Source organism: Malaya genurostris, chromosome 3 (genome assembly GCF_030247185.1).
Source record: "Malaya genurostris strain Urasoe2022 chromosome 3, Malgen_1.1, whole genome shotgun sequence".
Classification (NCBI taxonomy): Eukaryota; Metazoa; Arthropoda; class Insecta; order Diptera; family Culicidae; genus Malaya; species Malaya genurostris.
In genome coordinates this window covers 126468803-126487767 of record NC_080572.1, presented here as the reverse complement: position 1 = coordinate 126487767, position 18965 = coordinate 126468803, and the positions used below count along the sequence as shown (strand labels likewise).

Sequence of the window (18965 nt, the reverse complement as noted above, 5' to 3'; positions counted from 1 at the left end):
CCCTTGGTAAGTCGCACAAGCTCCGCCTCTTACGCTTTTCAGGTTACATAGTAGTTATAATGCACGTTTCAAAGTCTTCAACTTGTTCCATGAATTTGTGTCATATAAGTTACTGTCATTGAAGTGTAATAACGTGCGCTACTTGGGAAAATGTAATAACAAACAAACAGCATGCATTTTTTAAAGGTCGCTCAACCACAACAAATCTTCTAGAATTTATCACTTTCACTCTAAATGCCATGGATTCTGGCAACCACGTAGAAACTCTATACACCGACTTTAGTAAAGCTTTCGACCGTATCGACAAACCATTGCTATGATACAAACTGCAGAAATATGGCATAGAACATAATCTACTACAGTGGCTCGAATCATTTTTAACGAAACGTGTACAAGTAGTTCGCTTTCAAAACATTCTGTCTGAACCAATTAATGTAACATCTTTTTTTTCTATCATTTATTTTACCCCGGCTTTAATCATTTTGGTCGTTCACCGAGGAAAAACATCTTGTGTACCTCAGGGCTCTCAGCCTCTAGCCTCTTCTTTTCATACTGTATGTAAACGACATTTTCTTCATGCTCAAATATCTAAAAGTGCTGATATATGCAAACGATATGAAGCTATTTATGGAAATTAGAAACAACAGCGACGCCGCAATATTCCAGAACGAAATCAATCTATTCTATTCAAGCTTAATGTAAAAAATGTAAAAATGAAAATGAAAAAATGAAACTATTTCTATAGATATACATCCAGAAAACCAACTTGTAGAAAAATGTAAAATTGTGCGAGATTTTGTGAGTTTGGAGTCTAAGACTACTCTTAGACTCCAAACTCACTTTTGTGGAACACTACAATAACATACACTACAATTCAGGCCCAAATATGGTTCTTAGCCTCTTGTGCAGTAACTCCTATCCCTACCTCCCCGCTGTGCCGGCTGAGGTACGAGTAACCATAGAAAAGATCGAGTAACCAACCCCGGTGAGACCTTGGTCGTATACTGACAGGGCAGGGGGGCTTGATGTCTCTTTGCAGAGAGCTAGATTGTTGCAATTACCGCTAGAGCTAGATTGTTGCAATTACCGCGCAATTACATTGCAGAACGCCGCCTACAAGGTACTCTCCCAAATTCTTTGCCGTCGTCTATCACCAATAGCCAAGGAATTTGTAGGGCCGTACCAAGCGGGATTTACTGGAGCCCGCGCCACTACGGATCACATATTCGCGATAAGACAAGTACTCCAGAAGTGTCGTGAATACAACGTACTCACGAAACGTAGCGGCATACGACACAATCGAACGATAACAGCTATGACAGATCATGTACGAATACGGTTTTCCGGATAAACTGACGCGATTGGTCAAAGCAAGGATGGATAGAGTGATGTGCTACGTTCGAGTATCTGGGACGCTTTCGATTCCTTTCGAATCTCGGAGGGCTACGGCAAGGTGATGGACTCTATTGTACCCTGTTCAATATTGCTTTGGAAGGCGTGATTCGAAGAGCGGGGATCGACACGAGGGGCACGATCTTCCGAAATTTCGTACAACTTTTTGGCTTCGCTGACGATATTGATATTGTGACACGTAACCTTGAGAAGATGATGGAAACATACATCGAACTGAAAACTGGAGCTAAGCGTATCGGACTGGCCATAAATGCGTCAAAAACAAAATACATGTGTCCCGTAGAACAAGAACGCGGGGCACGTGGGGATTCCAAAATGCTTTAGCAAATCAAACCACCGTTTTAGTGTAGTTCAATTTTAGCTTTAAGCTGTAATTTATTTTTAATTTAGATTAAGTTTTAGTAATAATTGTAATTTTACTCACACAAATCGGTATGCCTTTATAATTTTACGCAGTCTCCCGCACCTAGTGTAAACTTCTAGCTCTATGTAAGGAAAATGTAGGTTAGAATTGAATTTTTACATAAGTTTCAATTACTTACAATAATCTTTCTTCGTAGATTTAAGCTACCAATAAGTTTTAACTAGGTTCTAAGTTTGAAACAAATTTTAAAGATTGTAACTTTTAATTATTATTATAATTAGGTTTAAGTTTTAATTCTTCACAGAAATAGCTGTTAATACTCGTGTTCGGTTTTAGAACAAACAATTTCTGACAGTTCTTTTCGTTACACGCTTAATGATTTCCCGCCACTCGCTTCGTTAATTGTTTCATCGATAACAGTGCTGCCAGTTTCAACATCCTCCCCCCCCCCCGTAACACTGGCCACCAGGTTCAGTTTTACCATTCACCTCTAAGACAGCCAACCTTGAGACAGGTCTACGCATTACCCCCCTCGCAGTTTGAATAATTGCTTGACGAACCTTCCCGTCCGCTCCTTTGAGCACTGTCTGTACCCGACCGCGTTCCCATCCATTTCTTCTGTCTCCATCTACGATGTACACTAGGTCACCTTCGGCAACAGGTTTAACATCACCGAACCACTTCGTGCGCTTGGTGAGGGTCGGCAGATACTCACGAGTCCATCTTCTCCAAAATACGTCTAGTTGATACTGGATCTAACTCCACGAAGTTCGCAGAGCCGCTCCCGAATCCGTTGGCTTAACTGCTGGCTGACGAACGCCACTGGAGTTTCCCAAAAGGAAGTGATTGGGTGTAATCGCTTCGCTTTCCTCTGAAGCAATGGTAGATACGTCAAAGGACGAGTGTTGACTATCGCCTCTGCTTCGACAACCAATGTAAGTAATGCTTCATCGTCAAGCTTACGACAGTTATCGTACGCTGTTTGCATCGCAGTTTTTATAGAACGAACCATTCTTTCCCACGACCCACCCATGTGTGGGCTCGCGGGTGGTATAAATAGCCATTTCGTGTTCGTGTTGGTAAACGTTGCTGCAAGTTCTCCTTGTATCTCTTGCATCTGTTCCCTCAACAGTCTATCAGCTCCTTGGAAGTTAGTTCCGTTGTCGGAATGTATCTCTACCGGAGAGCCACGTCGACAAACGAACCGCCTTATGCACTTGACGCACGAATCGGTACTGAGGTTATGAGCGACTTCAACGTGAACGGCTCTAACGGTCAGGCAAGTGAATACAGCGATCCAACGTTTTGCATTACTTCTTCCAATTTTAACGAGTAGCGGTCCGAAGAAATCAACACCCACATAGGTAAACGGTCGAGTACTCTCAGTCTTGGCACGTAATACTTCTGGCGTATTTCGTTAGTTACGGTTTCGTGATTACCATGTCGAAACTTACGATGGTAATCGTCCAGCAGTAGAACGGTAAACTTATGATTCCGTGGGAGTATGACTGGAAACTTTGCTTCTAAGTTGATGTTAGGAGCCTTCCCGATTCGTCCGCCAACGCGAAGCAATCCATTATCGTCTAATATAGGTGACAACTGGAAGATGACGCTACTTTTGCCTATAGATCCTGTCTTCTCAGCCGAGTCTCGCTGGTTTTTCACGAATATCGCCATTTCATCGGGAAACGCCTGCCATTGCACCATTCGTATCAATGAATATTCTGCCGATTTTAGTTCCTCCGATGTTAAATTTCCGCTCACTGCTTCTTCTCCAATCTGCTTCCGCTTCGAATTTGCCAGAAATCTTGCTACGTACGCTGCGGTTCTTACCACCCGAGAAAGCTTCGAAAACCGATCCAGGTCGATCACAGGTTTCGGTAACACAACTTTACTGTGTGAGTAACAAGGACGCAACTCTTCTTTCGTATCTACAGCAGAGTTCTTCTGTATAGGCCAACTTATTTCCGGTCCGCGTAGAAATTCTGGGCCTTTAAACCACATACTGTCTTGCGTCAGCTTTGGTCCTTGACCCCACTTGGTTGCAGCATCGGCTGGATTAGATTTTGATGGCACCCACCGCCATTCGCTAACATTCGTTGTCGTAAGTAACTCCCCGATACGACAGGCCACGAACTGCTTATATCTGCGATGATCTGCTCGAAGCCACGACAACACAGTAGCCGAATCGCTCCACAAATACTTCTGCACTATGGCGAGACAGTGACCTTCTTCAACGAATTTCATCAATCGCGATCCCAACACCGCGGCTTGCAATTCCATTCCTGGCACCGAGAGAGGTTTTAACGGAGCCACTTTTGCTTTTGCGGAAACCAGGGTACACTCTCCTACTCCATCAGAATTTACTAAACGAAAATAAACAGCCGCGGAATAAGCTACTTCGCTAGCATCGACGAAAACATGCAGCTGTAATCCATCATAGCGTTTTACCGTCGCTTGGTGGAAATAACACCTTGGAATACGCACATCGCTTACTTCTTCGATGAGTTTGGTCCATTTCTGCCAACGCTCAAAAATTCTATCGCTCACTAGTTCGTCCCATTCGATTCCCGATCGCCAGACATTTTGAAGAAGCATTTTCCCGTGGATATGAAATAGACTCAGAAGTCCTAGCGGATCAAAGAATTCCATCAGGCATTTCAGTATCTGTCGCTTTGTGGGTCGCTGATTGTCATCAACCAGGCTTTGGATCTCGGTCGACATCATCGTTGAAAAGTAGAGTTCATCGGTTTCAGTACTCCACAGCAATCCTAGAACGCGTTCGAATGCACCTCCTTGGACGACGGTTTTTGTTCCAGCTGAATTTGTTTCTTCTAACTCTTTCAATACTTCTCTACTGTTCGAGCGCCAGCTTCTTAGTAGAAATCCTCCTTCTTCGTGAATCATGCGCACCTCTCGACTGACACGCACAGCTTCTTCAGTGCTCTCAAAACTCTCCAAGCAGTCATCCACATAATGGTTCTCGACTATTCCTTTTACGGCGCGAGGATATCTTTCTCGAAACTCTTCGGCGTTTTTTTTTTACAAACTGCGCTGACGCTGGCGAGCACGATGAACCAAATGTAGCCACATCCATTAGGAAGATTTCCGGAGTATGCGAGGGATCCGAACGCCAGAGGAATCGCTGAGAGTGCCGGTCTTCTCTACGTATAGAGATTTGGTGGAACATCTCTTTGATGTCTGCAGAAATTCCAATTGGCGAACACGTAACAGAACTGCTGGCAGCGAAGTCAGCTGATCGGGTCCTTTCAGAAGCATTGTGTTGAGTGATATTCCTTTAACCTTCGCCGCTGCATCCCAAATTAATCGCAGTTTACCTGGTTTTCGAGGATTTTTGACTATCCCTAACGGCAGATACCAGACGCGTTTCAGGTCAGCGACAAGCAACTCATCTTTAGTTGCTAGATGAGCATAACCATTGTTCTGATAGGCAGATAACTGCTCCTGAACGATTTCCTTGAGCAAAGGTTCTCGGGCCAGTTTCTTCTCCAGGCATTCCAGACGTTTTAGGGCCATGTTGTAACTATCTGGGAGCTCAATATGGTCGAACCTCCATAACAATCCCGTCTCGAAGCGTTTGCCTATGCGAATTGTTGTTTTCTCGAGAATACACTGGGCCCGTGTTTCTTCTTCCGACATAAGCACAGGCACTTCTTTAGTCGCGACATCTTCCAGCGCGAAATAGTCCTTCACCGTGTTATGCAGCTCTTGAGCTACAGTACAGTCGCAGGAATGACAGTTTACTGTATGCGTTGTATTGTTTGTTGTCTTGCCACCGTAGACACACCAACCCAATCTGGTTTTGACAGCTACGGGTTCGTAACGTAATCCTTCCTTCGTTCGCAGTGGAACAATCAGATTCAAGTTATTTACTCCGATCAACAATCTAGGCATTCGTAACCGAATGTTCGAAGTGAGCACACGCGTTTTTTAACAATCGACATCGGTAAGACGAAGGTGCCTATCACAGCAGAGGCTGTAGTATAGGCATTAAATAAAAGTGATAAAAAGTAGCATCCCCGCAAGTGAGTTCTGTCTGTGCACCGGTTTTGTATCGGTATCGACAGTAGACGCTATTGTGCTATCCTCGGGCAGCAGTTATTTCTATTGTTTGCTACCCGCATCGCAGCAGCCAAATCCTGAGTCAAGGTCACGCTGAAGCACAACGAAGGAGTGAAGGAGCAACTCACCTAACAGCTTACCGTGACATACTGTTAAGTATTTTCTCAAACTTTTTCTTTCAACTTTTACTATTCATATATTTTCTTTTCATTTTATTTCTTTCTTTTTCATTTCAAGTGCGGGAGACTTCTTTACTCCCGCACTTTAAATATGAATATTGATGACAGTGGGGGTGTCTCGGAGGAGGGCGAAGCTGAACGAATGAACGAAGAACATTTAGAGGCTGAGTTTGCTTCCGAGATGCCATCTACTCCTCCTATACCATCTCCCCCTCCGATACCATCTCCCCCTCCGATACCATCTCCCTCTCCGATGCCATTTCCCTCTCCGATGCCTCCATCTCCCTTTAAGATATTGCCTGCTCGCCAAAAAGTTTACCAAGACGATGGCTCGGGGGGTCCGTGGGTGGTATACTTCCGGCCCAAATTAAAGTCTCTCAGAGTTTTAAATATTGCTCGGGACCTGGAAAAACATTACTCGGCAATAAAAACAATAGATAAGGTTTCGCCAAACAAGTTACGCGTTGTTGTGTCCGACCTGAAGCAAGCAAACGGGATTGCTACCAACGAGTTGTTCACGAAGGAGTACCGCGTGTACGTCCCGTCTCATGTGGTGGAGATCGACGGTGTGGTCCGTGACGAAAGTCTGACAATCGAAGATCTGATGAAGGACGGGGTAGGCCGTTTCAAAAACCCCGACCTTCAACCAGTGAAAATTTTGGAGTGCAAGCAATTGCACTCCAAATCGATAGATGGTAAATTTTACCAATCGGACTCATTTCGCGTGACTTTTGCCGGATCTGCACTTCCAAATTATTTGGTAGTGAGTGGAGTTCGTCTACCTGTTCGGCTGTATGTACCGCGGGTAATGCATTGTACAAGCTGCAAACAGCTAGGTCATACGGCAACCTATTGTTGCAACAAACTGCGATGCGGCAAATGCGGAGAGGCCCATGAGGACGATCTCTGCAGAAGAGCAGTGGAAAAGTGTTGCTACTGCGGGGAGAATCCTCATGATCTTTCGGTGTGCCCTACGTACATACAGCGTGCGGAGAAATTGAAGCGATCCGTGAAAGAACGTTCCAAACGTTCTTATGCGGAAATCTTAAAAAGAACCACTCCATCGACCCCTGAGAACCCGTTTGCAATCTTGCCAGTTGAAGAGGATACCTCTGACGACCCAGGCGAAGGACCTTCCTACACACAGGTTGAAGGAAGCAGGAAAAGACAAAATCTGGCTTCTCCCAAGCTTCCTCGTAAAGGCCTCAGACTGTCCTCTTCGTCACAAAAGAACCAAACGGAAACAAAAAGTGCTGACTCAAAACCGAAGCAAACACCTCCTGGGTTCAAAAAACTTAGGGATGATAAGGAGTACCCAGCACTTCCTGGGGCATCAAAAACCCCGAATGACCCCAAAGCACAACCAGAAAATCCAACAAACGCTGGATTATTGAAATTTTCTGATATCGTGGACTGGATATTAACAGCCTTCAATATTACTGATCCTCTGAAAAGCTTCCTAACTGCTCTACTGCCAACAGTAAGGACATTTTTAAAACAGTTGACTGAACAATGGCCCCTCCTTGCAGCGATCGTATCTTTTGATGGATAATTTACCACTGAGAATCGAAGATATGATCATTGTGCTTCAGTGGAATTGCAGAAGTATCATCCCAAAACTTGATTCTTTCAAACACTTAATACATACTCATAATTGCGATGTATTCTCCTTGAGTGAAACTTGGCTTACTTCTAACATCAACCTCGACTTCCATAATTTTAACATAATCCGCCTGGACCGAGAAGACTCTTATGGAGGGGTACTTTTAGGGATTAAAAAGTGCTATTCATTTTATCATATTAACCTCCCCTCGACACCGGGAATTGAAGTTGTTGCTTGCCAAATTAATATTAAAGGCAAAGATCTATGTATAGCTTCTATCTACATTCCTCCCAGAGTCTCGATAGGGCATCGTCGGCTTGCAGACATCATAGAACTTCTTCCTTCACCGCGGCTGGTTTTAGGGGACTTTAACTCGCATGGTACAGGATGGGGCTGCTTATATGATGATAATCGTTCTTCGTTAATTCAAGATCTGTGTGACAACTTCAATTTGACAATTCTAAACACGGGAGAAATGACACGGAACCCTAGACCACCAGCACAACCAAGTGCGCTGGATTTATCCCTTTGCTCGACTTCGCTACAGTTAGATTGCAAGTGGAAGGTAATCTGTGATCCTCACGGTAGCGATCACTTGCCGATCATAGTTTCTATCACCAACCGTGGAAGACCATCGGAAACAATCAATGTTTCGTACGATTTCACACGAAACATTGATTGGAAACGTTACGCGAGCTCGATGTCTGAGAAACTGGAAACATCACAGGAGCTTCCTCCGGAGGAAGAGTATACATTTTTGGCTGGCTTGATTCTTGACACCGCAATTCAAGCTCAGACGAAACGAGTACCTAGCGCGCAAACTAGTATGCGTTCTCCCAACCCATGGTGGGACAAAGAGTGCTCAGAGCTGAAAACGAAAAAAGCTTCAGCCTTCATCTCGTTTAGAAGGAACGGAACTCCAGATAATTATCGGAAATACGCGGCGTTAGAATTTCAAATGAAAAGTCTGATTAAAGCTAAGAAACGCGGTTACTGGCGAAGGTTTGTTGACGGATTAACGAGAGAAACAGCAATGAGCACTCTTTGGAATACGGCCCGTCGCATGCGCAATCGAAATCACGCGAACGAAAGCGAGGAATATTCTAACCGCTGGATATTTGATTTCGCTAAGAAAGTATGTCCTGATTCTGTTCCGGAACAGAAGATATCCCGCGTCGCGACATTGAATACAAACGAAACACCGTTTTCGATGGTAGAGTTCTCACTTGCGCTCTTGTCGTGTAACAATAGAGCCCCGGGGTTAGACAGAATTAAATTCAACTTGTTGAAAAATCTGCCCGACTCTGCCAAAAGGCGCTTGTTGAATTTATTCAACAAGTTCCTCGAGGGTAATATTGTCCCACACGAATGGAGAGAAGTGAGAGTTATTACTATTCAAAAACCTGGAAAACCAGCCTCCGATCACAATTCGTATCGGCCGATTGCTATGCTTTCCTGTATTCGGAAATTGTTGGAGAAAATGATTCTCTTCCGTCTAGACAGTTGGGTCGAAACAAATGGATTGCTTTCAGGTACACAATTTGGGTTCCGCAGGGGCAAAGGAACGAACGATTGTCTAGCGTTGCTCTCAACAGAAATTCAAATGGCATTTGCTCGTAAAGAACAAATGGCATCAGTTTTCCTCGACATCAAGGGGGCATTCGATTCAGTTTCCATTAACGTTCTATCTGAGAAGTTGCATCAGCATGGTCTTTCACCAGTTTTGAACAACTTTTTATATAATCTATTGTCCGAGAAACACATGCATTTTGAGCATGGTGATTTGACGACAAAGCGATTCAGTTACATGGGTCTTCCTCAGGGCTCATGCTTAAGCCCCCTTTTATACAACTTTTACGTAAATAACATTGATGAATGTATCAACACATCTTGCACGCTAAGACAACTTGCCGACGACAGTGTTGTGTCTATTATAGGACCCAAAGCTGCCGATCTCCAAGGACCATTGCAAGATACCCTCGACAACTTGTCGACATGGGCTTTTCAAATGGGTATCGAGTTCTCTACGGAGAAAACTGAGCTGGTTGTATTTTCAAGGAAGCGAGAACCTGCGCAATTACAGCTTCAACTAGGGGGTGAAACCATAGCTCAGGTTTTCACATTTAAATATCTCGGGGTCTGGTTCGATTCCAAAGGTACCTGGGGATGTCACATTAGGTATTTGAAACGAAAATGCCTACAGAGAATCAATTTCCTTCGTACAATAACCGGAACTTGGTGGGGCTCTCACCCAGGAGACCTGATCAGGTTGTACAAAACGACGATATTGTCAGTAATGGAATATGGATGTTTCTGTTTCCGCTCCGCTACGAATATTCATTTCATTAAACTGGAAAGAATTCAGTATCGTTGTTTACGTATTGCCTTGGGTTGCATGCAATCAACCCATACGATGAGTCTTGAAGTGCTGGCGGGCGTCTTACCGTTGAAAAACAGGTTCTGGGATCTCTCATATCGACTGCTAATCCGATGCGACATTTTGAATCCGATGGTGATAGAAAACTTTGAAAAGCTCGTCGAGCTTAATTCACAAACCCGTTTTATGTCCTTGTATTTTGACTACATGGCTCAGAATATAAATCCTTCTTCGTTTGTTCCCAATCGTGTTCATTTTGTGGATACTTCTAATTCTACTGTGTTCTTCGACACATCCATGAAAGAAGAAATTCGTGGAATCCCGGATCCTGTACGCCCTCAAGAGATCCCAAAAATTTTTAATAATAAATTTAAAGAAGTCGACTGTAATAAAATGTTTTACACTGACGGATCATATCTAGACGGGTCCACTGGCTTCGGTATATTCAATGTAAATTTCACCGCTTCCTATAAACTCAGTGATCCAGCTTCAGTTTACGTCGCAGAACTAGCTGCAATTCAGTATACCCTTGAGATCATTGACACTCTGCCCACAGATCACTACTTCATTGTATCGGACAGTCTCAGTTCCATTGAGGCTCTCCGTTCAGTGAAGCCTGGAAAGCACTCACCGTATTTCCTGGGGAAAATACGGGAACAATTGAGTGCTTTATCTGCAAAATCATACCAGATTACCTTGGTTTGGGTCCCCTCACATTGTTCCATACGGGGCAATGAGAGGGCGGACTCGTTAGCCAAGGTGGGCGCACTAGAAGGTGATATCTATGAAAGACCAATCTGCTTCAATGAATTTTTCAGTTGCTGTCGTCAGAAAACTCTAGCTAGCTGGCAGAATACATGGAATAGTGGAACTCTGGGACGATGGTTACACTCAATAATCCCACAGGTATCGACGAAAGCTTGGTTCCGGGGGTTGGACGTGAGCCGAGACTTTATTCGTGTAATGTCAAGGCTCATGTCTAATCATTATATGTTCAGCGCGCATCTCCGTCGTGTGGGGCTCGCTGAGAGTGGTGTCTGCGTTTGCGGTGAGGGTTATCATGACATCGAACATGTTGTTTGGACATGTGTCGAGTATTGTGATGCCAGGTCCCAACTCATAGGTTCCCTTCGGGCCCGAGGTATACCACCCTTCGTACCAGTCCGCGACGTCTTGGCAACTCGAAATCTTCCTTATATGACTCTCATCTATAACTTCTTGAAAACTATCAATGCTCAAATTTAGTGCTCTCCCTATCTCTTTCTCGTCTACAGCTCTACCGCACTCTTCTTTACGTTGCTGGAAGTATGGCCTGTGTAAACGATGCTTCGGAGCATGCACCTGCCTTGAACTGACTGAGTTGCTGGAAGCTATCCAAAAACGTCACATCAACGTCAGAACACACCAACGAAGCATCCCAATCCAGAATAATCTCTTCATTGCTACAAGCTGAAAAACATGAAGATTCATCGAACGCAAAATGTGTCTAAAAGATGTATGCCACAAACCAATGATGTATTCAAATTTCAATTCAATACTGTGTAGGTCCCACCCTCCCTATGTCCCCTTACTAACTGGGGAGTATGCCGCCCCGTAATACGGCATCCCTTTCTCTCTCCCTAACAACAAGACAATCGGCCACGTTAAGCTAAAGCAAATGAGCCTAATAAAAATTTTATTTGAAAAAAAAAAAAAAAAACAATCTAGGCGTTGCGTTTTCGTAGCTTGCAACTGGAAGCCCTTGGAGATGACGATAACGGTTCATTAATCGTTCAAATGAAACAGTTTGTTTCGGTAGCGATAACTCTTTCACCGTGCGTGCGTCTTCAACCTTATACTTCGCATTCCCGTTCAACGCCGAGATTGTCAGAGTGACCTGCTTAGAAGTGGCTTCCATCCGCGTCACGTTTCCGGTCCACATCAAGCATAAAGGCTTTATGATTCCATCGGCGCCCAATTCGTTTGCTAATTTCTCTTCGATTAGCGTCAGCGACGATCCTTCGTCGAGAAAAGCGAACTTGTTAATGACACCATTACTGCCACGCAGCACTACAGGCACTATACGGAACAGGATGGCTTCTTCGAGTATCCTATGGGTGAAGTTCCCCGCCGAATGTTGACGACCGTTCAAGGATTGATTGTTTCGCGTCGAATGCAGCAGAGAATGATGCCGATACTGGCATCCCTGGATGCCACAAGATCCTTTGCTACGACAGCTACGATTACCATGCGCGTTCAAGCAGTTTCTGCAAAGTCCATTACTATGCACACACCTCCAACGTTCTTCCAAAGGCAGCGATTTGAAGACTCCACAGTCCTGGATGCGATGACCCGGCTTCTTACACAAATAGCATAGCTTCTCCGACACAACGTTATTGACTGAGCCGGCAGCATGAGCGTTGATTGATCCTCGTGTTCTCTGGCTTGTTTTCTCCAACAGGGGCTTGTTCACTTTGGTTATCGTCACTTTACCCACTGATGTCATGACACTAGACATAAATCTCGCGAACGTTTTCAAATTGACTTCTCGACAGTTTTTCAAATGCGCACCCATTCAAATTTAATGTGAGCTGGAAGTTTTCCAACAAGCTCGTTCAGCAGAGATGGATTCGACAAGTGTTCGCGTTGTCCGGCAGCTTCTAAGTGGTCGCAAAGAGTTCGAATTACAATACCAAAGTCAATTAGGGTTTCCAATTTTTCAGATTTCGGAGCAGCAACAGACCGAACGTTTTCAAAAAGCGCTTCGATTAAAAGTTCAGGCCTTCCGAAAAGAAAATGCAAATCCTCCAGCACATGAGGGACACATTCTGGTAAAATCAGACGACTTTGGACGGCTTGGTATGCGGCGCCTTTCAAACACCGCTGTAAACGTGTTAAAATTTCGGCACTTGAGTATCCACAAGCAAGCGTAGTTGTCATAAAACTGCTTATGAACACAAGCCAATCGATAGGGTTACCTGAGAAGGGAGGTAAGTCTTTCGTCATCACCTGCCGGGCTGCTAACTGCGAGGGGGTTGGAACAAATGTAGACATTTTCTGAAGCCCTAGAGGAATCGGGACTGTTCCGAATGAAGGGTTCGGTTGTACATGCTCTTTACCCACATTCTTCGCCAGCTGCCCTTGAGATTGAGAAGCATGGCTGGTTCGTTGCATTTTTAATGCAGGTAGAATTTCAACGTTTCCAAATTGAGCAATCAATTCAGAAATATTATCATCATTATCATCAAATGAAGGTTGGACTGTCATATTTTTATTAACGAGTGGTGGCTTACCTGGGCCTACGAAGGGTAATGGGTTACCTACAGGTTTGTGCATTCCTTTAGCTGGATCAAAGATGTTCGCCTTAGGAACCGCACCGGATTGGATACGCTTGTTATAAGCAGCTGGAGCGGGACCACTTTGTTGGTTAACTGGATATGCTGTTGACATCGAAGTTCGCTGAAGTACGTTTTGCAACGACGGGTGTCTCGGTGGGCTCGAAATTTGCCTAGTCTGAAATATCACGTTCCTACCGGGATTGTTGTCTTCAGTGATCTGGTCGACATGGGATGTTGGCAGCGGCATTGACAGCGAGGCTGTTGGTAGATCGCCTTCTGCTGGATCGGCACATTTTTCCATCCATTTACGAACCTGGTTCAAGCTTTGTCGCTTGCTAATCCGGCTGTGGTTCATACTTTCTTCCTCGCATTCCAACTGTGCCTTCCGTAGTTGAAACACTTCATCAAGATGACGTTTTTCCGCTTCCATTGATTGTTTTTCCAGAGCTCGTTTCGCTTCCAATTCTTCCAATTGTAGCGCTAAACGAGAAAAAGAGAAAAGTGTCTTAAAGAAATGTTCCGTAGAACAAGAACGCGGGGCGCGTGGGGATTCCAAAATGCTTTAGCAAATCAAACCACCGTTTTAGTGTAGTTCAATTTTAGCTTTAAGCTGTAATTTATTTTTAATTTAGATTAAGTTTTAGTAATAATTGTAATTTTACTCACACAAATCGGTATGCCTTTATAATTTTACGCAGTCTCCCGCACCTAGCGTAAACTACTAGGTCTATGTAAGGAAAATGTAGGTTAAAATTGAATTTTTACATAAGTTTCAATTACTTACAATAATCTTTCTTCGTAGATTTAAGCTACCAATAAGTTTTAACTAGGTTCTAAGTTTGAAACAAATTTTAAAGATTGTAACTTTTAATTATTATTATAATTAGGTTTAAGTTTTAATTCTTCACAGAAATAGCTGTTAATACTCGTGTTCGGTTTTAGAATAAACAATTTCTGACAGTTCTTTTCGTTACACGCTTAATGGTTTCCCGCCAATCGCTTCGTTAATTGTTTCATCGATAACAGTGCTGCCAGTTTCAACAACATGAGAGAAAGAGGCTCTAGAGAAGAAACACTACGCCTTCCACCACGAACATTGATAGAGGGTGACGATATTGAGGTGGTTGACGAGTTCGTATATTTGGGCTCACTGGCGACCCCCGATAATGACATACTTTCTTGGTATAAAATGCCTTACCCCTACGTTTTTGAAATTTTTCCATTTTCATATTATGGCAGTTTTCACCTCAAAATTGGCGCCAAATTTAGCGTAAGATCGCGTGTTTTACTTAAATATGCCACGAACTGTTAAAAAAATCAAAATAATAACCAGAGAGATAACTGATACTTTAAGTAAATTTAAAAACATTTTTTTATTTCAGATAAATTTACGCCGAGTTATCGTGTTCACTGCGCGACATGATTCTCAAAGGAGGTTTTGGAGAATGCTCTGTTACCGCCTTATTTTTCAATATTATTATTCGGAAATATAACTAAATATTCTTTAAATGGTGTTTTATAATGTAACAACCGTTTGAATAAATTTGCTTAAGGCCATCGTGCGCGCGGGTGGTTTAAGGAAATTTTCGATGAAAATTTTGCAAAACTATCTGCAAATACATGCATTTCTGACAAAATGTTGTGCAAATAATTATTTATAATCGCTGGAAGTCCATGTTGATGGAGCTTGTCTGAGAGAACATCAATAGAAACTGAATCAAATGCTCCTTTTATGTCTAAAAATACAGATACCATTTGTTGTTTTTGAGCGAAGGCAATTTGGTGGTCAGACGAAAGTAATGCAAGGCAATATTCGTCCCTCTATTTCTACGGAAGCCAAACTGAGTATCTGAGAACAAACCGTTCGTCTCGATCCAAGTGTCGGGACGTCGAAGAATGATTTTTTCGAACAATTTTCTGATGCAGGACAACAATGCAATGGGTCTATATGAGTTGTGATTGGAAGCTGGTTTCCCCGGCTTTTGAATGGCGATAACTTTCACTTACCTCCAGTCAGGTGGAACAATATTTTGCTCAATAAACTTGTTGCACAATTCAACAAACGTCCAAGTTCTAACTATTGGAAGGAATACCGTTATGATCGTCTTCAGAGGTTCAGAAATATTGAATGCTGCGAAAATCCATTCTACAATTTCCGAAAACTTCAGTAATCCTGATGGTGGCTGTGAAACGGAGCCCACTGGAGCCCACATATTGTCTTTTCTTGTGCTAGTTCCTGGATTGGTTTGTGAATTTGACAAACCAGGAGGCACAGTTTTTGGTTTTAAATTTGGCTTTTTAGATTTAACACGGGGATCTTTTTTCGAAGGTGCAATTTTAGGTGCCTTTTTTGGTAATTTGTGGTTTGGTAATCTCCTCTTAACAAACCCTTGAGGAGTGACAAACGAGATATCTTCACTATTTCCGTCAGAGTCAGATTCCTCTGGCTCCGCAAGATTTGAAAAAGCGTTTTCGGTTTCCAAATGTGGGACATCAATGATCGTTTTAAGCATTTCTGCATATGTGCGCTTAAACCGTGCTTTTAAAGAAAGCTTCATTTTGTCTTTAGGCAACTTAAATGTAGCGCATACTAAAAGATCATGAGGACTCTCCCCACAATAAACACATTTTTCAATATCTTTATCGCAAAGATTATCTTTATAAGGCCCTTGACATTTTATACATTTAGATTTATCACTACAATAAGTAGCTGTATGTCCGAATTTTTTAAAGTTCGTGGAATTCATAACATGCGGTACGAAAAGCCGAACAGGAAGACGAATTTTATCGATATAGACATGGCTAGGCAAACGTTCTTATTGTATCTAACGAATCAACATAATTTTTGCTACATGCCATCGGAAATATGATCACAATTTTATGATAAAATTTTCGGCTGTGTGACATAATCTCAAATAATTCAAAATTAAACTTTTCTGAAATGTTTGGTATAAACGAGTATCACCCGGCGATAAGACCATAATTAGGTTAAAACCGGGTATAAATAAAATTTATAAAAATTAAACTTATAAAGAGTATCAAGGAGGATAATTTATAAGGCGTGTTTGCCTTTCTCGTATTTTTAAAGCTCATAGCTTAGTGATTTGTGAAACGATTTATATAATCTAATTACCAATAGATTCGAAATTTTTCAACTTAAGCGTGCAAAGAAAAAGCATTGAAGTATTTCAATAGTACACTATTGAAAAACCTGTCTCATTTGACCCATGTCAACACCAGCCAATCAGAACGCGTTCTGAGGAAGATAACAAAATATCTGCTGCTGTACAACAAATCGTTCGAGAAAATGTTCCGAACAGTGTTTAATATCGTAGTGAGTTCCACAACTTGGTCCTTCTGAAAGGCAGGAATGAATCCCGTACAGCATCCGGATAGTTTCTTTCAATGAAATGCAAATCCGAAATGAAATATCGAAATAAAAATTATTTACGCTGCTATTTTCATAGCCGTTAGGACCGCCCATTAGTGAAAAAGCTACAAACGAAATCAGGTAAAAACAAGCCTTGGATCAGTTTGGATTCTATCGCCACTGCGAGCAGATGTATTTTGTGTCGTTTGCAAAGCTAGTTTCGCATCCGACAAGAGCGATTACGTCACAGCTGCTAGTCATTTGCATTGGCGAAAAAGCAACGGTGGAGAGCATTACACAAAATCAGCCGTTCTAATGGCTCTAAAAGTTTTCTAAAGAACTATTAGGATTTCTTGCTCGCAAATCGATGGGAAATATCCTCGGTTTAGTGCAAATCTAGAACTGTTTGATTTGATTTTTGCACGTTTCGCTGTGTGAAATTCACAGTAATCTAGATCAAGTGAAGCCTTCTTTGTTTTTGCGAAAAATGTGGAAAAGGGGAATGCTTGCTTAATTCATACAATGGATCAACTAATTGATATTCGGAAGTGTTAAGGAACATGTCAGTTGTTTTCGTATTCACGACATCCAGTTATGTCTCTGACATTACCCACCCGCCTTTTTCAGTTCGTTAACAACAACTTAAATTTTATCTCTATTAACTTTAGAGATTTCTACAACCTTTTAAAAATGTGATGTCAATTTCTTTGTAATTTGCATCAAATTTAATACCTTTTCTTTTTTTCGAAAACAGATTATCATAGCCCAGTGGTACCCTCTGGATAATGTTTAGCCCTTGGAGTATTTAAAATCTTACTAGTATCCGGAATCGGATTCGGATGATCTTACATGAGATCATTCATTACATAAACTGTATTCTTTTGTAAATTAATAATATCAAAATGAAAACTTATGTATAGTAAAATTTCAGTTATAAGAGTAATAAAAAAATTAAATTAAATTAAATCTACCTTGTTGCTGTTGTCTCTGTTCCTCTGTCTTAAAGAACGACGTGAAGCTCATCCAACTATTTCCAATTGGCAGTCTTTTGGTATCGTTTTCTGCTATCTCAGTTGCTCTGCCGTCGTTGTGGTCACCACTGAACTTGGTGTGCTGGCTGTACCTGACCCCAGGTACAGTGCTATTGCTCTTGGTGGTGATCAAATGTGATGCTTGCAGTGTAGCACCACGCGATATATGTCGTCTCTTTCGATCCTACGCAGCGTACAAACTCTGCTATCTGGTGGATGATTCAAATTAAAGCTCTTAGTGTCTTAGAAGATACTGTTCAATTTCATTTAGATCCAACTTCCGGTTCCGAAGTTATGGGGCAATGAGTGTCAAAACTTTCAAACTGTCATAAAAAATGATGCAAAATCGGTACGCATCGGTACGTGCTGGCACTGAAGAAGAAAACACCACCGCATAGCACACAGCGTGCTTTGTTCAATTTTCTATAGCATGCAGGGTTTCCTCATTTAAATCTATATTAACTTGACGTAACTGTTTATAAATTGAAAAGGTTATGGTAGTTTATACTCAAAGACAGCTTTTGATTTTATTCAAGTTTCAAAAAAAATCTGACAGAATCTTGTAGTGATGTTTTTGAAAATATAATTATTATGAGAAAGGTATCATTACACCACTATCTGGATCTGTCTTCCAATTCCGGAATTATAGAGTGAAGTGTGTTAAAAATTGGATACCGTCACTTAAAGCGGCGAAATTAGACACGTAAAAAACTACTAAACTGGCCTCGAAACTGTTCCAATCGGTAGCCATTGTAAATAGACAACCAATCAAACCGATTCCGGCTATGCTGTTTCTCGGTTTCCGATTCTGTAAGCACCGGAAATAAAATGTTAAATAATGTCTAAGCTCGAATCAAAACTGTTCTATCGGTAGTCATTGACAGTAGACGGTCAAACAAATTAATTTCAGCTTTCCTGGTTCCCGGTTTTCGAATAAATACGAGAGATTGTAGCCATTGACTCAAAAATGGATCCCAGTCACTTTTCTCGAACCAACTTCGATTATACCGTTTCCCGGATTCCTTTTTCGGAGCTACCCGCAATAGTGGAACTAACTTCGTTTCCTCAGAAATGGCCTAACTGACCTGAGACTGTTTCACTCTGTAGGTTATACTAGTTTATGGACAAACCTTTTTGTTTTTGCCTTTCTCATACAGAAAGGTTATGCAATCACTTGAAAAATCGACTAATAAAATTTGTGTGTCATATACCATTCGACTCAGTTCAT

General features: G+C 42.2%; 1 protein-coding gene across 1 annotated transcript; it reads right to left on the bottom strand.

The window, feature by feature from the left end:
- Window positions 1-2516: 2516 nt before the first annotated feature.
- On the bottom strand, window positions 2517-4684 carry LOC131433979 (uncharacterized). Its single transcript, XM_058600601.1, has 2 exons — window positions 3232-4684; window positions 2517-3181 (listed from the first exon to the last, which is right to left on the bottom strand). The coding sequence occupies exons 1-2, from the start codon at window positions 4682-4684 to the stop codon at window positions 2517-2519; spliced, it is 2118 nt and encodes a 705-aa protein (XP_058456584.1).
- Between the last annotated feature and the right edge of the window lie 14281 nt (window positions 4685-18965).

Excerpts from the sequence above, each read along its gene's own strand:
- LOC131433979 (XM_058600601.1), bottom strand. The coding sequence starts at position 4,684 with ATGATTCACGAAGAAGGAGGATTTCTACTAAGAAGCTGGCGCTCGAAC. Across the intron at positions 3,182-3,231 it reads ACTGCTGGACGATTACCATC|AAGTATTACGTGCCAAGACT; the intron begins GTAAGTTTCGAC and ends GAAATACGCCAG.